This window comes from Trichosurus vulpecula, chromosome 5, assembly GCF_011100635.1.
Source record: "Trichosurus vulpecula isolate mTriVul1 chromosome 5, mTriVul1.pri, whole genome shotgun sequence".
Lineage (NCBI taxonomy): Eukaryota > Metazoa > Chordata > Mammalia > Diprotodontia > Phalangeridae > Trichosurus > Trichosurus vulpecula.
In genome coordinates this window covers 62,756,323-62,781,534 of record NC_050577.1, presented here as the reverse complement: position 1 = coordinate 62,781,534, position 25,212 = coordinate 62,756,323, and the positions used below count along the sequence as shown (strand labels likewise).

Sequence of the window (25,212 nt, the reverse complement as noted above, 5' to 3'; positions counted from 1 at the left end):
TAAGTTAACGAATATAACAATGTGATGCCTGCAGGCCTTTCAGACATGCTACTCTTCTAGTTACTTCATTAAATGTAAAGAAGCATTTTGAAAATTAATGATAATTTCTCAATTGTTAGAAACCAAGACAAAAATCAGTCCCACATGATTATGTATAGAATCCAAAATGAATTAAAGACCATGTGGTTAAAAATTTATATTATGATGACTGTCCTTTAACATTAATTTTTAAAACCTTTGAGTGATTTAAGCTATAATCCTGGACCTAACATGTAGCTTCTACTTTCAAGGAACTTGAGACAAGAGAGAGGTATTTCTCCAGAGGTCCCCAAAGTATTTTTTCGCACATATATGTGTATTTGGCTCAGAACCACAGCTCTGAGCTCACCTGGCCAGGATTCAATACTGCAGACTTCTCAGTAGTGGCTTGTTTTCACCCCCACCCAGGGAAAACTGGGGAAGATGAGATTTTGGCTCATATCTAGCTCTTTGGTAAGGATCTTTCTTTTGGGGCCTTTCCAGTCCCCCACCAGGAAAGCCAGGCTTATAAGGGCATTAAACTAAACACCATTTGTTTAAAAGGCATGTAAAGAATAGAAAGGGGATTAATACTGGAGTCTGGTTAGCAAAAGAATAATTATAGCCCTAAAAAATGAATGGCACCAACTAGTCGCAATTCCTGTCTTCATGCACCACTGTTGTGGGTCTAGGGAATGGCCCAGTGTCAGCTGACTTCTTCCTTTTCTCTAGAGTCTGTATTTTCACTTCAAGCCTATGTCCCTGTGGAATCTGTTCAATCCCTTGCTCCAGTGCTCCTCTGCCTTTATCCCAGAGCCTGAAGGACATTTGAAATGTTCCTCTAATTTTGTTTATCTGGCAAAGGGGTTAATTATTCTTTTACTATATAATAGAAAAAATTATAAATCCATCTGTTTCCCCTCCTCTGGTGGTTAATTTATGGTTTGCTCAATCGAACAAGAATTTGTTAAATACAAACTATATTACAGACACTAGCTGGGTACTAGGGAAACAAATTAAACAGTAAGACAATCTCAGTCCTCAAGGAACTTCTATTGTGTAATATATTTACAGATAAGTAAACGAAAGATTATCTACTCAGGGTCTCTGTTTCTTCCTCTGCAAAATGAAGGGATTGGTATCTACAGTGGTTTGTAAGTCTATGAAGCTCATGTTGCATTTGACTCCACCTCAACTTAAGAGCTGAATGAGCCTTCCTTTGTACATCTGGGCAAGTTGGGGCCTCTCTAGAAATAAGGAGCTGGCCTAGATCTGCCTAAGATCTTTCGTAGCTCTAATGCGATGCTTTGATGTCTTCTTTTGGGGCAGGCAGTGTTAACTTTAAGGCCTTTTTAATCTTTCCCCCAAATCATCAGATTGTGTTTGCTGTTGTACCCCTAAGTCCCAAGTGACTGGGGGGGGCGGTCCTTGGACACCGGACGTTCAGACAGGGCTCTTCAGCTCCCATGATGGTCCTGGCATCTGTCATCTCCTCCTTATTGCTCTAGCCACCATCCTAGTTCAGGACTTACCACCTCCTCTCACAATGACTATTGCAATAGCTTCCTAATTAATCTCCCTGCCTCACATGTCTTCCTTCTCCAATCCACACAGAGTTGCCCAAATGGTATTCCTAAAACAGGCATCTGACCATGTCACTCCCCTCAGTAAATTCCAGTAGTTCCAATTACCCTACGATCAAATGCAACTTCACTGTTTGACATATATGCCCCCAAGAAGCTGGCTCCATCCAGGCTCATTATACGTTATTCCCAGTCCTAAACTCTGTGGTCCAGCCAAACTGACTTTCTTGCTGTTTCTCAAATATAATTTCATCTCTGTGCCTTTTTCCAGGCTATCCCTCATGCCTGGTACGTACCCCTCTCATTTCCTCCTGTTGGAATCCCTAACTTCTAAACTCAAACAAAAGCACTACCTCCCATATGAAGCCTTTCTTGATCTTGTCAGCTGCTGGGTCCCCCCTCCCCCAAATATCTTTTATTTCTTTTCTATGTATTTTGTATTACTTGTATTTGCACTTTCCTCTTAATTTAATGTAAATGCTTTGAGAGAAAGAACTTTTATTTTTCTTTTCATGTCACCAATATTTGGCATGCACTAGACAACTAATAAGTATTTGCATTGATTGATTGTCAAGAATAATTGGTAAAAATTGGAAGCTACTAAATGGTGGAGCCTCCTGAAAGTGGCCTCCAAGTATCCAGGGACCACAAGGTAATGCCCACCCAAATGAGAGCTCTGCAGACCCTAGACATGGTTTATAGTGCTTGGCCTGTTTACAGAAATTCCTAGTTTTGGCTCTGCTTAATTCCTGCTCCCCACCCCCCACTCCAGTATATCAACATAATGGGAGATGCTGCCCTGCCCCTCCTCCCTTCTAATCCATCATGCCTCTTTCATACAAAATACATCCATGTAGAACCATGTTCCAGTTAGTGGTCTCAGCCTCACCGATGCTGTGAGGACAAATTTGCTTCATTGTTTTACGCTTTCTAGTTCATCTTGCTTGTTTGCCATATTTTGTGTGGGTGTATAAACATCTAGCACCATAGATTCTGTTACTAGTTCTTTTCTTGATTTTTTTTTCTAATCAACTTTCTAGGTACCTTCACTGGAATTACTGACCCCACCTTCTTGCTATTTTTCATAATGTTTAGCCTGGTGGACATAGGCAGCCCCTGTGCTCCCAACCTTTCCCCTCCGCTTCTTTTTTTTTTTCAGTTTAAACTCCCCTTTAAATTGCAGGCAAAATAAATTAATTACATTAAGGTAAAAGAGGAGGAGGAGGAGGAGGAGGAAGAAGAGGAAGAGGAGGAGGAGAAAGGACAAGAGAAAAGGGCAAAAAAAGGAGCAAAAAGAAGAGAAGGTAGTGGAGCCTAGAGGGATGTCTTCAGTCTTTGGAATCTCTGGTCTTTAGGCCTTGGTTTCTCCCGCAGCCTGTAACTCCACCAGAGCAGCCTAGCAAGATCCCCATGCATGCCTGCTCCAGGCACCCATGCCAAGGCAGGGATACCAAAGGGAGCAAAGGCAGAAATCAGAGTCTTCCTGAGCAGGCTCCCCTGTCCTCTGGCAAAGGGAGTATTTGGGAAAATGAGAACCATGAAGAAAGGAGCTGAAAGGCCCCTCACCTGAAAGCTGCATTTCTTCTTAGTGAAAGAGGAACCCAAATTTCCTAGAGTGCCATTCTTTACACGACTCCTAGCTGAGAGTGCATTCAAGAAATAATCACTGTATTATTTTGAGAATGTTAACAGTGAGTTAGCAAGTTAAACAAGTAGGAGAAATTCCTATTCAAAGAAATATATATGTATATATTTATGTATGTATGCATATATACGTATATATGTACACATATGTGCATGCATGTTTTAGTGAGCCAAATAGGATTTTTCAAAGATATCAAAATCCCCTTAGTAACAACAAATGCTCTTTTCCCGTTTGGGCCAAACTAGGTGATTTGGCACCTTGGTCTATGCAGTCATCATATCCAGACTCGATTACTGCAGTTCTCTTCCACCTGGAGCAGATGTATGGCCCCCCATGGAGCCTGCAGTGGGGGCAGAGTGCAGCAGTCCTTCCTCTGGTTAGTGTCGATCACAATCGCTTCTTTCTTTTCTACAAGGAGTATTAATTCCATACAGTTTCCAATCCAAAATTTTAACCTCACCATTAGTGGAACCAAATCAAGATCTCTAACAAAGGCATTGAAATAAATAAATAGTTAACTAACTCATAGATACCTTAACAGCAAAACTACAGCCCACTTTAAATAAACCTAAAATGCTAACTAAAATCTAGAACAGGAGTCACTTATGCTTTACAAAAGAACTTTTGGCTTTAGAAAATATTTCACATTTCACAGAGTCCTCTGTACATATAAAATATGATGTGATCTACAAAAATTATTTTTATATATTGTTTTTTTAAGGTTCCCTTTCAGTGTATAGAGGAATACATGTGTGTAATATTTAACTAGGAAGAAAGGCAATTTTGGGGAGAGGGAAAGAGTTCTCTTCTAGCTGCTAACCTCAATTATAGATGGGAATGTAACAACAAACAGAATTTCAATAATTTCCCAAGTTATGAAATTGTTCCAAAGGTGGCTTAGGTTCAGGTCAGAGTTAGACTGGAGTTTCCTATTGAAATGTTTCTGTCTGGGCGGAAATGGTCCATGTAAGGGATTACAGTGAGCTCAACATGTTTGCATGACTGTTCTTCCTAATGCATTTAATTGGGAAAATTACTTCAAAACAAATAAGTTAAAAAAAACCCACTTACTTTGCAAGTGTCTCAATCTGCTCCTTGAGATTTGTCAGAGGCAAAATTGTTTTGGTCACTTCAGTGATATAATTGCAAAACTCTTGGTCACTAGGAAGGCACCATTCTTTGTCAGCGTTTGATTCTGCAACTTTAGATGAAGTTGGTGTTTCCTCTTCCTCTTTGTTTTTTTCTTCTTCTTTCTTTCCTTTTCCCTTTCTTTGGGGGAAAAATGAATTAAATTCAGCCAACATTTATTCAATGACTATTATATGCATGAGGGAGTGGGGATAAAATGTGAGAAATTATTTAGTCCCTGTCCCCCAGAAACTTACAGGTTAGCAATAAAAGCAAAATGAAATCAGATCTCCCCAAAATTTAGAAGAAAAAAACGTAAATTCAAGAAACTGTACTGAGTAAATCCTTAAGAGTAAAAACAAAGATATTTCAAATCTCAGCTCTCAAAACTGTAAAATTGCCTCTCCAGAGTCTGTATTCTGTAGTAGAATAAAAAATTTGAAAGACTATAGTTATATATAATAAGACTTCTATGTAGCTGCCTCTCTCTTGATAATGATTTGGGGTATCCCCAGTAACAACTCCTCTCCAGCCTAAGTTTTGAGATGTTTCAGAAAGATTTTAGCCAGTGTTGATTGAATAGGAGAGCTCTGGATTTCAATTTCTGAGAATGGCCAGAGGGTAGCCACAGGTGTGGTACTGCAGGATGTCAAAAAGGCTTCTTCTGCTCCAAATACTTCCAACACCTATATGCCACCAGCGCCTGGAACTGCACCTTTTGTAATTTACACAGTAGTTCACTTTCCTCTAATGAAATACAAATATCATTATCTGTCACTTTCATCTTAATGTAAATTAGTTTCTTAAATCCTTCCCAGCTTCACAGTTTTGACCAGGGCCAGAATTGTTGATTCTTAGCTTTAAAAACTGTATTGTTGGGTGGGGCAGAGCCAAGATGGCGGCTGGAAAGCAGGGACTTGCGTGAGCTCTCCGCCAAGTCCCTCCAAAAACCTATAAAAATGGCTCTGAACAAATTCTAGAATTGCAGAACCCACAAAATAGCAGAGGGAAGCAGGGCTCCAGCCCAGGACAGCCTGGATGGTCGCTGGGTGAGGTCTATCATGCATGGAGCTGGAAGCGGAGGGGAGCAGAGCCCAGCGTGGGCCGTGTGGCCCAACCAGACCAGGAGCCGGGCAGAATAGGCCCTAGCACCCTAATCAGTGAGCTGTGGCAGTTACCAGACTTCTCAACCCACAAACACCAAAGACAACAGAGAAAATTAGTGGGAAAAGCTGCAGGGAGTGAAAGGAGTTCCCGGTTCCACCAGCGCCCCGAGGCAGCAGAGGTGGTGCAGCTACAGAACTACAGCTGCAGTTGCTTCCAGCCCCAGGCCCACCTAGTGGGAGGAATTAAGTGGTGGATCAGAGTAGGAGTGCAGAGCCTGCTGAAGATCTGAGTCAGGTCCGGGTTGGTGGCTCTTGGGGAAGGAGGAGTGCTAGTGTGGCAGAGCTGGCTGTACAGAAATAGCTCTGAAAACAACAGCACATACCCTCAAGCTTGGAACAAAGTACTCTTTACTCTACAAGCAGTCATACTCTGACAAAAAACTCAAGGGTCAAGTAGTTGGCTGGGAACATGGCCAGGCAGTGAAAACAGATTCAGATTCAGTCTCAGACTTTGGAATCTTTCTTTGGTGACAGAGAAGACCAAAACATATAGCCAGAAGAAGTCAACAAAGTCAAAAAGCCTACATCGAAAGCCTCCAAGAAAAACATGAACTGGTCTCAGGCCATGGAAGAGCTCAAAAAGGATTTGGAAAAGCAAGTTAGAGAAGTAGAGGAAAAATTGGGAAGAGAAATGAGAATGATGTAAGAAAACCATGAAAAACAAGTCAATGACTTGCTAAAGGAGACCCCCCCCCAAAAATGGAAAAAACTGTACTGTTGCTTACCTATTTGCATCTGACTATGATAAAAGTACAAGGAAACATAAAGATTAAATAATTAATAACTAATGATAATAAAATACAAGCAAATGTATTCTTCAAAATTATAAATCAATTTATCCCCAATCAGTTAAAATTATAGTTGGGTTCTGATCCTACTAGTTTGTTGTGTCACCTTGAACAAATAAGTTCATCTTTCTTAGCTTCAGGTTCCTATGGGTGCTAAATGAGATGATTTCTAAGGTGTCTTTCTAGCTCTAAAGTTCTATGACTAATTTTGAAGATTCTTTGTCTACATTTTTGATTGATCCTCTATTAACAATTGTTCTTAACTCTTTGGCTTTAAGTAGATCTTTACCCTTGGTTCTCTTTCAGCCAGTTAAGTGATAGTTAAACTAATGTAATCGAAGAGCTTGATATTTAAAGAAATCTTTAGTGAATATTTTTGTAAAGCAAGAATCATTTAACAATTATAAATAATACAAATTTAAGTTATGTTTTATAAGCTATTATTTTCTTTTGTGTACATATGTATATTCATAAAGTGAAGAACTATATATTTAAATTGATTTTATTCTTGAGCAGAAGCTGGTAAATGGTTTTGGGTTTTTTTTTAATGTCATGGACCCTTTTGGCAGTCTTGTGAAGCCTATGGGTTCCCTTCTGAGGATAATGTTTTGTTTTGTTTTGGTTTTTGGCCTACATTCATAATTGAAGGAAATGTTAAATTTCAGTTAGAAAAATGAAAAAGATGTAATTTTTTCCCCTCCCAGTTCACAGCCTCCCCTGAAATTTATCCATGGGCCCCTCAGATGTTCATGGACCCTAGGTTAAGAGCCTCTGTTCTGGAGTAAGACGGTTGAAAAAATAACAATCATCTTTGGCTATGAGCCATAAAGATCAAGAAAATAGTTTTGTTAGGCTAAGAGAGACAGAAATTTTCTAAGGTCTGGGTCTGCCTCATTTCCACATGGCAGAGATTTGGGTATTGTTAGTTGATGGGCTAACTGAAATGCCCCAAAGTTTTCTATGAAAAATAACATGCCTGACATTCTCTTCTGACGATTCTGTCCTTGTCTCCTTTTCTTATTCCTTGCCCTCTTCTCAACTCCTTCCTGTGAGGGTTACCCTGGTGTCTGTCCTTGGTGCTCTTTTCTCTCATTACTCTTTGGCAGTTTCATTCATGGCCTCAGCTTTAACCATCGTGTCTATGCAGATGGCTCCTGTTTCTGTATTTCTAGTTCCAAACCCACCTCTGCTTGGCCACAAGATATTTTCACCTGTTTATTCCGTTGGCACTATAGCTCCACATGCTTAGTACTGACCTTATCTTTTCCACCAAGCCTCCTGCTCCTCCTGCCTGCCGTTTCTGTTGGTGGTGCCAATATCCGCTTTACCTGACACATTGATAATGATAGTATGATTGTTATCTTCATTTTACAGATGAGGAAACTGAGGCTGGGAGAGGGTAAGTGGCTGGCCTAGGATCATGCAGCTGCTTCAACGGTTGAGGCAGGATTTGAACCCAAGTCTTCCTGACTCCAAGTCTAGGACTCTTATCTACTAGATCATCTACCATGGGTTGGCTTTGGCTCTTCCCTCTTTCTTCACTTCTCCATATCCAATGAATTGAAAAGTTCCGTTAATTCTTCTAAAACACCTTCTGCATCCACACTCCCCCTTTATTTCCATTACCATTACTCTAATCTGACTTGTTACTTCCAGTCTGTTCCCCTTCCAATCTATCCTTCACATAGTTCCCTGAACACACACACACACACACACACATACACACACGTATAAACACATACATACACACATGTATATACACACATACACATACATACACACACACACACACAGACACACGAATTTCTCATCTCCCTGCTCAAACAATCTCATTGGCTCCTGACCTCCCCATTCAGGTTCTTTGGCTCTCCACCAAAAGCCCTCCACAATCTGTGCTGTCCCACCTTTCTAGCCTGAACTCCTGTTACTTTCTCAGCATTCTATGTGCTCAAAGTTCTAGTCAAATTTATCTCCTCATTCACTGAATATGCTCTATGTTCTCCTACTTGTGAGTCTTTGCTCCTGCTGGTCTCTGTGTTTGGAAATGAAAGCAAACCCTGAGTTAGGGCTGGGGCTGGGCTGTCAGGCTGGAAAGGCATGGGGCAGAAACCCAGAGGGTGTATTTACGAGACAGAGAAGGAAGGATCATTTGGTTCTGGTCAGAAAGATGCAACCTTACTTTGTTCGAGGGTGTTCTCAATTCCTGGGGCTTAGTGACTGGAGCTAAGAGCCGGAGTGGATTTGTAGCCTTACAAACATACCCAAGAATCTGTACATTTTCTTTAGGATGGCATCTAAATGAAAAGCTGTCTGTCTGACCCAGAGCTTAGCTAAACTGCAAGTTCCAGGCCATGTCTCTTGTTTTTTTGGTATATTTTCACAGTAAATTTAATATTTCTTTGGATAGAAGAACATTCAGGAAGGAGGAACTCATTGGCAGAAATAAGTCAATTCCTGATGCTCTGCTTTATCATCCATAAGAAGCCAATGTTTAATCCCACATTGCCTCATTTACTGCTTCCCATTACAGACAATTTCAGACTAAACTACATATGCCTGAGGAAAACATGCATCAATTATGAAATCTGCAGTTAAATTCAAAGTCACATAATACATACCAATCACCAAACCTTAATTGAGGATGGCGCAGTGGATTGAGCACCAGGCCGCAAGTCGGGGAGACTCACCTTCCTGAGTTCAAATCTAGCCTCACGTACTTCCTAGCTGTGTGGCCCTGGGCAAGTCACTTAACCCTGTTTGCCTCAGTTTCCTCATCTGTAAAATGAGCTGGAGAAGGAAGTGGCCAAGAAAACCTCAAATGGAGTCACGAAGAATTGGACACGACTGAAATGACTGAACAACAACAGTAAAAAGAAAGAGGGTCTGAGAAGTTGATTGAGGCTGTTTGGCAGCAAAAGAAGACTCCTATGGATCATTCACTCTTTTTATGTGCCTGTGATCTGATGTGGCTCTCTAGTAAAACAGATGATATACTATTGAGGATGTTAATCAACATTGTTTAAAACTAATGGAGCTCCTGTGCTATGGTACAAAGGATATGTAGGAGTCAGGAAGCCTGGGTTCCAACCTTGTGGTCCCAGTCAGGTTAGTTCATCTATCATGACAGTTACTTGAGGTCCTTCCCAGCACAACTAACCTATGAATTCACATGTAATATGAAATATCCTTGGAGATGTGAGCTATAGTTCCCTTTGTTTTGGCTTACCTCCCAAAACTATGTTTTACCTCTAGATGCCTCAGCATTGTCATCTGGTAAACAGGATCACAGCACTGTCAATGACCACTTCTGTAAGTGTACACGTCTATCCACACTAACTGTGAGTACCACCCCCTCCAAGGCTCCATCCTGGATTATTTTCTTTATATTCAAAGTCACTTTATATCATCAATGATCGTCTCTCCTAGATTTCTGTATTGAGCCCTAGTCTCTCTCCTGAGCTGTGGTCCGGCCATCAATGACCATTTGGATATTTTGCGCTGGATGACTTGTGGGCATCAAATTCAACATTTCTAAAGCAGAACTCATTTGCTCCTCATACATACTTCTTCTGAGATTCCCATTACTGCTGAGAACATCATGAACCTTCCGGTCCTCACAACCTTACAATGACCTCATCTTCAAATTCTCACTCTCATTCACTGTGTCTATCCAGGGAGCTGTCCAATCTTGTTATTTCTGTCCACATAACATCTCCCACATATGTCCCCTTTTGTCCACTCATACAGCCACCAGTCCAGTTTAGGCCCTTGTCATGTCTCACCTGCATTATTGCAATAGCCTCCTAATTGGTCATTCTGGCCCAAGTCTCTCCCCACTTCAAATTATCCCCTATACAGAGGCCAAAGTGATTTTCCTACAGCGCAAGTCTGACTATGCCACAGACCTCCTCCCTACAACAGGTCTCTGCCCAAGCTCCACTTAATGGCTGTATTGTGGGCCCTCCTGGCTTAGAGTGAATATCAATGGTAACTGTTTCTCTTTGGAACAGCAACCCTAAGGGTCTTCCCCTCACAGCTTGATTTTTTTTCTTTTTTTCTAATTAAAGGGGCCATCCCTTAAGTCACTTCTTAAAGAGGCCTATTCACTGAATGGATGTCACCTCACTCTAAGTGAGTACATGAAAAGGCCTTAGCCTAAAAGGGCCAGGGTCTCCCACTGCATCCTGGGCCATCTACAGTCATCCTGATGAATATCAGGCCACTGGACCGAGATGGCTCTGGAGGAGAAAGTGAGGCTGGTGACCTTGCACAGCCCTCCCTCACTCAAATCAAAGTCAACTGCAAGTCATGTCATCATTTTCCTGATGTCACGGTCCTCTTCGAGAATGAGAGACAAACACAACAACCCCACATCAGACTCAAAAATTTCCAGTGACTTCCCCCATTACCACTAGGATCAAATATGAAGTTCTTTGTTTGACATTTAAAGAAAACTCTTCATTACCTGGACTGTTCGTACATTTCCAAAACCACCCCACATATAATCCAGACATACTGTACCAGTTACTGTCCCTCACACACAAGGCTTCATTTCTTTCCTTTGATTTGGTCGTCCCACATTCCTACAAATCTCTCCCTCCTCACTTTCGTCTCTTAGAATCAACCCCTGGCAGATGATCTTTTCCAGGTTCCCTCCCCTCCCCTTCTCCCCAATCCACTGGTTCCTTCATCTGTAAGGTTACCTTGTATTTACTCTGTAGGTATCTTGTATATGTTTATATGCATGTTGTCTCCCCTGTTAGAATATAAGCTCGTTGAGGATAGGAACTGCTTTCACTTTTTCTTTGTATAGCCAGGATTCAGCATAGGGCTAATACATAAATACTTGGTAAATGCTCGTGGATTATTTCTGTCCTTGTACCTGCCACCATCCATCTGGGCTCCTAGCTGTCTTCAGTAGTGCTAAAAGGTCAGGCCCAGGAAGAGAGGGGAAAACTGAATATATCTGCATGTGCATATTTGTGAGTGTGCTTCTCTATTATGAGGTCTGTATGACAGTAAAATGACCAGATAAAAAAGTGGAAAAAATCTCTTAAAACCAGTTGTTTGATGTTGGGTCCAACTGGATTCAGCTTCTTTTAATTTTTTTCCCCTGAATCCCCTTCAAGCCAGTTGGTGTCTGTAGTCATTGTGTCAAATTGTGTCATATAAAACTATTTGCCAGTGCATGGCAAAATGAAATAGAAAGTCATGTTTTACCCAATCTGTTGTTTAGATGATTTGGGGGGTCAGGGGATGATATCGTCACTAACAAGTGTTGGCTGTGGCTTTCTAAGTAAAACAGTCTGCCCTCAGGAGCAAGACACAGATTCATCTTCCTCCCTTTGTGACCCCGAGTGAGCCTCTTTCTCCTCATCTATAATGTGCGGGTTGGACTCAATGACCCTGCGGTCTCCTCTAAAATCTATAAGTCTGTGAAGAGCCATCCTTTCATGTTTTGCCCTCTGAATTCCAATGCAATTTTTAAAGTCTAGCTCAGATGTCATCTCCATGAAACCTTCTTTGATTTCCTGGCTGGTAGTGACTTACACTTGGGTCTTACATTGTACTCTGTCCTATTCCCAACGCATGAACTTTTCATATAACATTGGGCATCATACTTATCTATTTATGTATCTTATCCACATACTAGATTATAAATTACACAGATGCAAAGACTGTATTCTGTATCACCTAAACTTTATACATTTCTCTTCATTTAGCTTAGTCCTTTTTCATGCTTACTAGTACTTATGGGAGTTATAATTCCTTTGGTATTGACATTTCCATTAATAGAGATAGCAAGTGCTGAATAACTTTATAGTGTTTGAGAATTGCTGTGGTGGAAAATCTTTCACCCTTTCCCCAACCTGGTGATGAGTTTCTCTGAACTTATCTAGGCTGGCTTTGGGATAAACAGGCATGCAATCTATGACTATACCTTCAACTACTACGTACAAAATAAACACTTAAATAAATGGTAGCTGGATTAGTAAGAAGTAATCCTATATGGGGGTGGGGAAGCTTTATTTCACTGAAAGCCACAAAAATAAGTCAAAGGTTATGTGAGTAAATATTTTTTTAAAATAGAACTAGAAAAACATTCCATTTATCTGTTTTTTAAAGCAGGAATATAACCGATCAAATAAATAAAATACATAATTTAAAAAGTTCATTTCTGTGTAATCAATATAGAGCTTGTAAACGGTTAATACACCAAATTTCTAGGATGAACAGATAGCTTTTAAGGAAAGCTAGAAGGGCTAATTTATATAATTGACTATAGACACCTATATAGCATAAGTGGGAACAAATCTCACTGAGTTCATTGCATGCAGAAATAGGAAAGGTATATGTGGCCCAAGGAGCTCCACTTCAGAGGAATGTGAATCCTTTTGAGGCGATATCTTATTAGCGCATGAAAAGAGAATTTATTAGAATTCATAAATTTGAGTTTCTTACAGCTATAAATAAAAGTACTGGGTTAGTTTCCAAAGCAGGCCCTCCAATTACATCAATAATGACTTTGATACTAAAAATAGCTATCACTTTAAAATGTTTAAAATCTTATCTTTTAAATTAATTTCTCAGGAAGGAATCAGTCTATGATTAAAGAATATTGTCCCTTTGTCCTCTTCTTGAAGAGATCTTGCCAGAAGAAGCAACCAAGGATGTAACAAAGGTTTAAACCTAGGAATTTAATGGCTCAAAGGAATTAGTTTCTTTTGTAAATTTACATTTATCAAGATCCAAACTATTTATAATTGTAACAGTTTTAATCTATTGCTCTCTTTAATTATCATTAGCCAACATTTATTGAGTATAGACACTATGTACAAAGCACTGTGGGGGACATAAAGATATATCAGTCAGACAAAAGGGTAGCAACACAAGGAAGTATATGATATCAAAAGGGTGCTGCTACCAAGTGCTTTAAGAGGGGAGAAGAAGGGGAGATTATTTCAAATAGGTCTTGTCAAGGAAGGATTAACGAAAGAGATGAGGTCTGAAATGAGCCTCAGAGGTGGGTAGGAATTGAATAGGGAGGGAAAGAAGGGAAGAGTCATATGTAAACATGCATATAGGAAAACACAAGAACTATTTCAGGAGGACAATTGCTGGGATGGAGAGTGGATATAGGACTATATAATAATGGCATTGAATGCCAGATTAAGTACTTTGGACCCGATTGTATAGTCCAGAGGTTCTTAACCTGGACATCATGAACTTGTTTTAAAAATATTTAGATAACTGTATTTCAGTATAATTGCTTTCCTTTATAATCCTATGCATTTTATTTTGTGCATTTAGAATTTTATTTTGATAAGGGGCCCTAGGCTTCACTAGACAGCTATCAAAGTGAGGCATGCACAAAAAGGCCAAGAATTCCTGCTCAAGTCAATGGGAAATCTCTGAATGTTTTTAGCAAGTGAGTGGCATGATTTATGCAAAATGTTTCAGTAAAATTAATTTGGTGGGGCAAATTAGTGGGAGCAGAGTGTATAAGCTATAAGTCTGGTTAGTAGGCTACTTAAATAATCTAGGCAAGAGGGTAATAAGGGCTTGAATGATCGTGGCAGCAATGGATGCATTCTAGAGATGTTGTAAAGGAAACGTAACAAAGAGTTATAAATAGTTTGGATCTTGATGAATGTAAATTTACAAAAGAAACTAATTCCTTTGAGCCATTAAATTCCTAGGTTTAAACCTTTCTTACATCCTTGGTTGCTTCTTCTGGCAAGATCTCTTCAAGAAGAGGACAAAGGGACAATATTCTTTAATCATAGACTGATTCCTTCCTGAGAAATTACGTTAGTTAGTTAGTTAGTTAGTTAGTTATGTTATGTAAAAGGCAAGAGAAAAGAGAAGATTCTATCCTAGGTAACCGAATAGCATTAATAGAAACAGGGAGGACAGGAGGGAACATGGTTTTGGTTATTTCCGTCTTAGGCATGTTGAATTTGAGTAGGATATCCAAGGGAAAATGGCCAGAAGACAGTTAGAAACATGAAAGTGAAGCTTGTGAGAGAAGCCAGTATTAGAAATAGAAGAATGGGAGTTTTTCTAAGAAGAGATGGTAGTTAAAACCATAATATATACAGAATCTGTACAAAAGGACCAGCAGGGACAAGGCCTTGAGAAATCCACACATTTTGTTGAGTGGGTAGAGGAAGACTACCGATCAAATAACCTGTCATTCTCTGACTTGGATCAATTTCTCATGGTTAACTTGCCTTCATATATCAGGAGAGGGGTATAACATGGTAGTGGCAACATTCATTTAGAATTGTTATCTGGAGCAAGAAGCAATGATTTTCACCAGAAGCTAAAGAAAGGATGTGCAAACACCTGAAGCTGAGTTTTGAAGAAAAAAATCTCAAACTGGTCTGGTGGCACTGATAATATGCTGGAGAATGTGTGAAGGAAGGTAAAAGGAAATAGAGGTTATGTTGTTATGTTGTCGTTGTTCAGTTGTTTTGGTTGTGTCCCCATTTGGGGTTTTATTGGTTCTTCATGACCCCATTTGGGGTTTTCTTGGCAAAGATACTGGAGCAGTTTGCCATTCCCTTGTCCAGCTCATTTTACAGATGAGGACACTGAGGCAAACAGGGTAAAGTGACTTGCCCAGGGTCACACAGTAAGTGTCTGAGGCCAGATTTGAACTCAGGAAGTTAGGTTTTCCTGATTTCAAGTCCAGTGCTCTATCCTAGTTGCCCTTCTATGTTGTTATAGAAACATATTAAACATTCCCTATACTAATATAGGGGCAGCTAGGTGGCACAGTGGATAGAGTACTGGACCTCTAGTCCAGAAGACCTGAGTGCAAATCTGGCCTTAGATGCTTACTAGCTGTGTGAACCTGGCCAAGTCACTTAGCTCCATTTGCTTCAGGTTCCTCATCAATAAAATGAGTTGGAGAAGGACACAGCAAAACATGCCAATATCTTTCACAAGAAAACCCCAAATAGGGTTACGAAGAGTCAGACGTGACTGAAATGACTGAACAACAGAAGTGCTGATAGAGGATATCGATAATACTTTCTTAATGGAGATCAGAAAGATATCACCAAGGCAAAATACAGTAACAAATTTTGTACACTTAAACTATCTTGACATCTGCTAGAGGGAAACCTTGACTTTAAGATGCAGATTAATTATAGTATATTAACGACAGTATTACAAAATTATGTTGGCCAAGGCATCTTTATGCAAGGCAAATTATGCTGACCTGTGTAATGCTGAATCATCAAAACCAGAACTTTGTATGTCAATACATTCAAGCTTTTGCTGTCATACCCAACATACAACTAAATACTTAACAAACTATTTTTACTCATTTTCATCTTGTTTCCTTATCAGTGAAACTAAAAATCTATTTAATTAGCCATATAGTTTAAACCAAAACAGAACCCTGATGTAGAATGCTAAACTTTTATGACATTAAAGTTGAGAAAAATATTTCAAAGCCTGTTTACTGAAATAGATATTTCATGTAATTCTCACATTTTCTGATATCTGTGTCATATAAAGTTGCAGGAAAAGTATTTGAATTTTAAAAAAATGTTTGGGACAGTAAAACAGAAGTATTTTAAAACTGGAAAGGATCTTAATTATTTTGTTCAAAATACCTCTTTTTACAGATAAAGAAACTAATGGCCCAGGAGGGTTAGCTAGTTTGCCCAAGGTCACAAAGCTAGTTAGCAGAAGAGCCAGAATTAGAACTCAAGAATTGTGGCTTTCAATCAGTGTTCTTTTTTTTTTAATTTAAATTTATTTATTTAACATATTTAGTTTTCAGCATTGATTTTCACAAGAGTTTGAATTACAAATTTTCTCCCCATTTCTACCCTCCCCCCCACTCCAAGATGGCATATATTCTGGTTGCTCTGTTCGCCAGTCAGCCCTCCCCTCTATCACCCCACTCCCCTCTCATCCCCTTTTCCCTTCCTTTCTTGTAGGGCAAGATAAATTTCTACGCCCCATTGCCTGTGTATCTTATTTTCTAGTTGCATGCAAAAACTTTTTTTTTTGTTTTTGAACATCTGTTTTTAAAACTTTGAGTTCCAAATTCTCTTCCCTCTTCCCTTCTCACCCACCCTCCCTAAGAAGTCAAGAAATTCAACATAGGCCACATGTGTATCATTATGTATAACCCTTCCACAATACTCATGTTGTGAAAGACTAACTATATTTTGCTCCTTCCCAATCCATCCCACTTTATTGAATTTTCTCCCTTGACCCTGTCCCCTTTCCAAAGTGTTTGTTTTTGATTACCTCCACCCCCATCTGCCCTCCCCTCCATCATCCCCCCCACTTTTATTTTTTTATCTTCCTCCCTCTTCTTTCCTGTGGGGTAAGATACCCAATTGAGTATGTATGGTATTCCCTCCTCAGGCCAAATCTGATGAGAGCAAGGTTCACTCATTACCCCCTCACCTGCCCTCTGCCCTCCTCCCACAGAACTGCTTCCTCTTGCCACCTTTATGCGAGATAATCCACTCCATTCTATCTCTCCCTATCTCCCTCTGTCAGTATGTTGCTCTCTCATCCCTTAATTTGATTTTATTTCTTTTACATATCTTCCCTTCATCTTCAACTCACCCTGTATGTGTATATATATACACATAGATGTATACATACGTACACATTCACTTATATATATATACATAAACATATATATATATATATGCATATTCCCTTCAGCTACCCTAATACTGAGGTCTCATGAATCATACATGTCATCTTTCCATGTAGGAATGTAAACAAAACAGTTCAACTTTAGTAAGTCCCTTGCAATTTCTGTTTCTTGATTACCTTTTCATGCTTCTCTTGATTCTTGTGTTTGAAAGTCAAATTTTCTATTCAGTTCTGGTCTTTTCACTGAGAAAGCTTGAAAGTCCTCTATTTTATTGAAAATCCATATTTTGCCTTGGAGCATGATACTCAGTTTTGCTGGGTAGGTGATTCTTGGTTTTAATCCTAGCTCCATTGACCTCCGGAATATCGTATTCCAAGCCCTTCGATCTCCTAATGTAGAAGCTGTCAGATCCTGGGTTATTCTGATTGGGTTTCCACAATACTCAAATTGTTTCTTTCTGGCTGCTTGCAGTATTTTCTCCTTGATCTGGAAGCTCTGGAATTTGGCGACAATATTCCTAGGAGATTTCTTTTTGGGATCTATTTGAGGAGGCGATCGATGGATTCTTTCAATTTCTATTTTGCCCTGTGGCTCTAGAATATCAGGGCAGTTCTCCTTGATAATTTCTTGAAAGATGCTCTTTTTTTGATCATGGCTTTCAGGTAGTCCAATAATTTTTAAATTATCTCTCCTGGATCTATTTTTCAGGTCAGTGGTTTTTCCAATGAGATATTTCACATTGTCTTCCATTTTTTCATTCCTTTGGTTGTGTTTTATAATATCTTGATTTCTCATCAAGTCACTAGCTTCCACTTGCTCCAATCTAATTTTTAAAGTAATATTTTCTTCAGTGGTCTTTTGGACTTCCTTTTCCATTTGGCTAATTCTGCCATTCAAGGCATTCTTCTCCTCATTGGCATTTTGGAGCTCTTTTGCCATTTGAGTTAATCTATTTTTTAAGGTGTTGTTTTCTTCAGTGTATTTTTCAGTATTTTTTTTGGGTCTCCTTTAGCAAGTCATTGACTTGTTTTTCATGATTTTCTCGCATCCTTCTCATTTCTCTTCCCAATTTTTCCTCTACTTCTCTAACTTGCTTTTCCAAATCCTTTTTGAGCTCTTCCATGGCCTGGGACCAGTTCATGTTTTTCTTAGAGGCTTTTGGTGTAGGTTCTTGCACTTTGTTGACTTCTTTAGGCTGTATGTTTTGGTCTTCTTTGTCACCAAAGAAAGAATCCAAAGTCTGAGACTGAATCTGGGTGTGTTTTCGCTGCCTGGCCATATTCCCAACCAACTAACTTGACCCTTGAGTTTTTCAGTGGGGTATGACTGCTTGTAGATTACAGAGTTCTATGTTCCACGTTTGGGGGGGAGGTGCCAGCTCTGCCACACCAGCACTACTCCTTCCCCAAGAACCCCCAACCCGGACTGGGCTTAGATCTTCAGCAGGCTGTGCACTCCTGCTCTGATCCACCACTTAATTCCTCCCACCAGGTGGGCCTGGGGCTAGAAGCAGCAGCAGTTGTAGCTGCCCCACCTCCGCTGCCCCCGGGGCTGGAAGCCGAACCTCGAACTCCTTCCACTCCCGCAGCTTTTCCCACTAACCTTCTCCGCAGTCTTTGGTGTTTGTGGGTTGAGAAGTCTGGTAACTGCTGCAACTCACTGATTCAGGGCACTAGGGCCCCCTCCACCCCGCTCCTAATCTGGTTGGTCCACGCCGCCGCTCAGGCTGGGCTCTGCTCCACTCCGTTCCCAGCTCCCAGCTCCCAGCTCCCAGCTCCATGTGGGATAGACCTCACCCAGAGACCATCCAGGCTGTCCTGGGCTGGAGCCCTGCTTCCCTCTGCTGTTTTGTGGGTTCTGCCGTTCTAGAATTGGTTCGAGCCATTTTTTATAGGTTTTTGGAAGGACTCGGTAGGGAGCTCACACTGGTCCCTGCTTTCCAGCCACCATCTTGCCTCCGCCCCCCAATCAGTGTTCTTTTTATTAAATCATGCTACCACTTCACTAGCATGCTTTTAAAAAATGTTTTATGACCTCTCAATAAGTATGTGATAAGAATGAAATTACCATAAGAAACTGCAAAAATATCTCCTGTTACTTTGCATTTCTGGGTAGAAAACAGAATTACTTAGTGGCATAGGTTTACAGTATATGTCATACTTCTTCCAGTTAAAGGTTAAGACCTTCAAAGAGAAATGAGGCTGTGGAACTGATACATCTGCCTCCATGGAGGGTGATGAAGAACAGAATTTGGTTTTCTGGGCTATAGCATAAAATAGAGGTCTCTGGTTAAATATGGACTATTACTCATGAGAGGAATGTATTTGGCTAGAGATTTGTCAATATAATCAAGATATTTAAACTCAAAATAGAGATACAAATACTTAAGCAGTACAACCAAATACTAAGGAAGATACTAGATTGATTACATAGAAAGAATAAAAATGGAAGGAGTAACATGTAATTCACAGGAGAAAATAACCAGGAAGAGTACAAGGTATACTATTTATAGCATTAGAAATCTATATAATAAATGAACAGAATATTATCTAGAAATAAACAATAGATCATTACCTAGTACTTTGCATACAGTATACAAAATACAAAGCACTTTATACAATTACATTATCTAAAATGTAGCTATAAAGTGAACTTGAAATTTTTCTTTTTCTTTTTTTGGATGGGAGAGGGCAGGGCAATTGGATTAAGTGACTTGCCCAAGGTCACACAGCTAGTAAGTGTGTCAAGTGTCTGAGGCTGGATTTGAACTCAGGTCCTCCTGACTCCAGGGCTGGTGCTCTACTCACTGCGCCACCTAGATGCTCTGAACTTTGAATTTTAAAATAAAAATTGCAACTTCATAGGTGTCACTGAGACTTTGTGGCTAGATATTCACGACTGATTTACAATAATGACAGGATACACCATTATTCAAAATGCCTTTTACGATGCTGTCAAAACAGCAAAATATGTTGAGAATATATGCACCTCTATAAAAATCCATTGATTTTTGGCTCATAACATTGTTGAGGATATTTGGCTGATGATAAAAAAAAAAACTTTGCGACATTGTTACAGGAGTATGCTATAAACCACCTGGAAAGATGGAAAATGCAGATGATATTTTTCTAAAACAGATCATAAAGCTAGTACAGAAGTAAGTGATAGTAAATAATAGGAATATTTCATTTATCTGAACATCTGCAAGAATTCTAATCCATCTAAAAGCATAGCAGCTACTATCTTTTTTGGCTTCCCTTCTGGACATCTCTCAGAAAGCAATAAATTAGACTGCTACTCTGGACATACCAACCAAAAAGGAAGACTTTATTGGTGAAGTGGACTAGAATTGATAGGGGAAAGTGACTATGTCATCCTATGAGTTCATGATGGTCAAGAAAGTGTCTTAGATATTAAGGAAAGTAGATTCTAAATAATTCGGAGAAATGAGATGCACAGTGAGAATTCTCATGAAGCGATGAGTCTTTTGGAAATGGGTAATATAGCTCATCATAACTCTACTACACAAATACATTCTCATTGTAGTCAATCACATGCTATTTTCCCAATCAGCATCTGCCAACAGGTTTTTACCATGTTCTGAAAAGAATGGAAATAATTCAAAATGATGAGCCTGAAGCATTGAAGAGCAAAAAAAAGGAGGTTCTCAAAAATGAAATTCTGAAAATATAATCCTCTCAATGAGAATGAAAAAGGGAGGCATAAATCAATGTGGCTACAAAGGGAATTTTCCAATGAGCTGAGATTTTTTTCAAAGATGGATGGTAAAGCATATAGCAAAGGTTGATTTTTCTTTTAAGTGTGGCATAGATTGGTAAGAATTAGTGTCAGGAAAGTGAAAGTCCAGAATCAACTGAGATTTGTGGGAAATTCTACAGATAACAGCAACAAAGGCTTTTTTTGCTTATAAAAAGGAACAAAGAAGAGATAGGCCCACTACTTTGGGCAGAAAAAGGGACTACTCCACTCCCATTTTATTGTCTTCTCTATCAAAAAGAATGTTGCGATAGAGCAGAAAGAACACTGAGTTAGGAATCAGGAGACTTGGGTTCAATTTCCATGTCTACTACTTGTTATTGGAATCTGAGTTAGAGTCCCAGCTCTATGTCTTGTTATATGAGTAAGCAAGTCATTTGTGTCTCAGTTTTTTCATTTGTAAATTGAGAGGGTGGGCCTAGATGTGCTGCTCCAGCCTTCCTTCTAGCTCTAAATTCCATGATCTGTTATTTAGCTGCTTTAAACATGTTTAAGTCCCATGACTTGACAGCCCAGGGTGTTGAAAGAACTTTTACAGATGTGATCATCAAACCAATATTGGGGATCATTAAAAGAATCTTAAGATCAGAGATTGTGAGCTGCAAAAGACCTTATATGTGCCATCAAGGCCAATCTCATTATCTGAAGATGGGAAAAAGAGGCTCAGAGAGATGGCAACTTAACACATTCATATAGTTATTAAATGTCAGGGACAGGATTTAAACCAAGGGTTTCCTGACTCTGAGTCCAGCACTCTCTATTAGGAATTAAATTCTAAAAGACTAGATTCAGGCAGATGCCCAAGTTTTCAAAAAGGCAAGCCAGTGAGCAATTTTCTAGAATGACTTATAAACAGATTATTTGTGAATTCCTAGTGATTACTGTGGGTCAACATAAGCTCGCTAAGAATAAGTCATGCTAAATTAAATCCATTTCCTTTCTTCATGTAGGATAGGGTTATTAGATAGGTAAACATTATAGACATATAACTGAATTTCAGCAAACTTAATAACAAAATTTTTTCATGATTTGTTTCTAAACAAGATGGGTAAATGTGGGGTGGATGATAGTATATTAGCCAATTCAAAGCTAGTTAATGACCAGCCCTAAAGTATATAGACTAATGGACTATCTACCAAGATGAAAATTTCTGTTGGGAAACCACGTAGTTCTTGTGCTTAGTCCTTTTGAAACTTTAATCACTGACTTGAATAAAAATTTAAGTGAATTGTCTATTACATTTTCAAGAAATTCTTCTCTTCAGTAGACTTTTGTGCCTCTTTTACCATTTGGCCTATTCTATTTTTTAAGGTATTATTGTCTTTAGCATTTTTTGTGCCTTGTTTACCAAGCTGTTGAATCTTTTTTCATGACGTTTTTTTGCATCATTCTCATTTCCCCAATTTCCTTCTATTTTTCCTATTTGAGTTTTAAAATCCTTTTTGAGCTCTTCTAGGAATTCTTTTTTGGGCCTGAGACCAAGTCACATTTTTCTTTGAGGCTTTGCGTGTGGCTGCTTCAATTTTGTTGTCTTCTTCTAGGTTTGTGTTTTGATCTACCTTGTCACTATAGTAACTTTCTACAGTCACATTCTTTTTTTGTTGTTGTTTGCTAATTTTTCCAGCCTATTTCTTTTAACTTTTAAGTTTATGTTAAAGTTTGGTTCTGTTCCTGGGGTGGAGGGGGAGCTGTCCCAAGCTTCAAGTTTTTCATGCTGCTGTGTCCAGACCTAATTCAGGGAGGTCTGTAAGTTTTCAGTTCTTCCAAGGTTGTATGCTCTAAGAAGATGTGTAGTTGATGCTCTCCTAGCCTGTGCTCTGGTCTTGAGTGACCACAAGCACTCTTTTCTACCCTGAAATTGTGACCAGGGTCCCAGCTCCTCTGTGGTTGCATGCTTTGGTGTGTTAGTGTTCCTCCTCACCCTAGGACTGGTACCCAAAACCACATATGGGCAATGCAATAGAGTCCTGCCCCTGTCTTTCCCAGTCCTGGGAAACTTTGTTGCGTGGGTACAGGAATGAAGGGGAATAGTGGCAAATATGGCTCAGGTCTGAAAATGAAAGAGGTTTTTAAGAAGCTTGTGGACTGCTCAAAAGTCTCACGCCTACATAATGCTCTTTTCCCTGAAGGCAGCTGGAAGGTTCTGAATATAGTTAGTCCCAAACAAATTTGCAAAAAGGTGAAATGGACTGTATCTGAACAGAGAGGAAATTATTAGTTATTTATATGGACATTAAATCAGCATGAGCTATTTGCATGAAGTCAGACCCTTGACAAAGTTCAGAGTCAAATTCAAATTGAAAGAAAAAATAGAAGAAAATGGCTAGAACAACTGTACACCTTCAGTGTAACCTATTGAGCCATTGATTCTGGCTGCCATTATCCTTTGTAATTATAGAGCTCTATAGCTTGAAGTAGAGATTGATAGCCACCTTTCAAGGATATGCAGAGAGGGGTTTCTTGCTCTGGAGGCTGGACTACATGGCCCTTTTATAACTCTGATTCTATAGCTCCATTACTATTTTATTAATCTATTACACAAAATTATTGCATTCTTAAAATTCAAATGTCAACATGAACATTTTTGCACTTAGCATAATATAGTAATGAGCTCTGATACCAGCACCCAGTTTTTGCTGAAATTGAAGGTAAATCTTACTAAGGCAGAATAAATAACTGATGTTGTACATTTCACAATGTCCAAATGTGGCCATGTGGCTCCAATTTTCTAGAACATTGCGGTCAGGTAGAATAATTAAAGTTGGATGATCTAGGTTTTATTAAATTTAGTTCAATGCCTTGCCTCAACTATACATATAAGAAAACCTTTTAGATATCAAATTTCATCTAGACATTTACAGATTTAAAATTTCCCTTCTTATTTAAAAAAAAGATTTTTTTTTTCTGTTGGTGATGGGTTTATACAACAAATTCCCTTCATTTTCCTCTCCTCACAAATCATGGTGATAATGATAATAATACTAATCAGGTAATATATTGTAATGGTAAGAGCATTAGACTAAGAGAGCAAGGCTCATTCTAGTTCAGCCACTAAATAGCTCCGCGGCCTTGGGCAAGCCTCTTCATTTCTTTTGGGCTTAGTTTCTTCATGTACAAAATGAGAATTCTAAGCCATACCCTCCCTACCTCACAGAGCCATTGTGAGACCAAAAATACTTTCCTGATGTCCATGAGATGGCATCATGACAATTGCTGGTGAGGAGGAAGAAAACAAGGCAATGCACATATGTGGGAGCAATTTAGTTAGGCAGGTCATGAAGGAGCCTGCTGAGAACATGTGTCCACAGGCCATGCAGAACCTGTTGGAAGAAGGGAAGTTACAAGAACAAATTCAACAGGGAGAGCAGCGGTGATAAATCTGTGGGAGCTTGTCTTTCCAAAAACTTTTCCTTCTGGCTTTTGCTAACTACCATCTGCCAGTGGGGGCACTGAAAGAGAAGGATGACAGGAAGAAGCTAAAACCTTGGCAGGCTGATGGAAGGAGATCACAAAGAAGGTAGAGTCCACTTTTCACAAAAGTTCCAAGAGGAGAAGAGGATGGAAGAAAATGAGAAGCAGTCTTATCTAGTCACTGTGAGAAGAAGCAGACAAAGATGCGGCAATTCAACATCATGGATGTAAAGAGGGTCATGTGAGATTCAAATAAGAGATAGTTTGAATTTATTTCATAGAATTATGTGCTATTAGAATGAAATGGGCCCTTAGACATTTTCTAGTTGTAACAGCAAGCACCCTAGCATACCCAGGATGGCCTGCTAGCACAGGCTCTTTAATCTGCTTTTAAAGGAAAGCAACTTTAAAGGGATCAGCAATCTTCTTTAATTACATTCATTAGTTCAGGGGAAAAGTCAGCACCCTGAGCATCAGAGAAAATACAAGCAGAGAAATTAGCACAAAGACCAACAGACAGGGTTCTTAACTGCCTGAATCAAAGCAATGCTGCTATACATTTTACATACACCACTAGATCAAGAGAGCCTTTACATCTGGGCAGTTGTGGGGTTTGAACAAAAGGCTACTCAGAGTCTAGACCAGGAAATCACAAAGTCCTTCTCATAAGCAAGCCCCCAAAGCAAAATACCAACTCAGAGTGTATGTACACTTCTCAGAGCCAGAAGGCACCACAACCCTTGTGAGTCAGTGCCTAATCAACGTAGTACCAAAAAGGTATGAAAGCCTTCCTATAAGCAAGCCCCACCAAGCAAGCTTTTCCTTAGGCAAGTCCCTCCCTCAATGGGTTCGATGACTCAGCATGTACCACAGCTAGGCACAAAGGCTTATTAATGGATGTGGAAGATCTTCCTATTCCATTAACTTTACACTAGTCCATTCCCCTACCCCGTATTTATAGCTGAAAAAGCTGAGACCCAGAGAAGTTAAGTGATTTTTCCAATATCACACTGCTAGTTGGGACATGAAGGTCCAGAACTGTTGGAAGAACCATGGT

General features: G+C 39.5%; 1 protein-coding gene across 1 annotated transcript in view; it reads right to left on the bottom strand.

Annotated features, from left to right (window-relative positions):
* Window positions 1–25,212, bottom strand: part of ARMC3 (armadillo repeat containing 3) — a 137,969-nt gene that overhangs the window by 5,959 nt on the left and 106,798 nt on the right. The window contains exon 17 of the mRNA XM_036761125.1: window positions 4,318–4,515. Coding sequence (XP_036617020.1) covers window positions 4,318–4,515 — 198 coding nt within the window. The remainder of the gene's footprint in view (window positions 1–4,317; window positions 4,516–25,212) is intronic.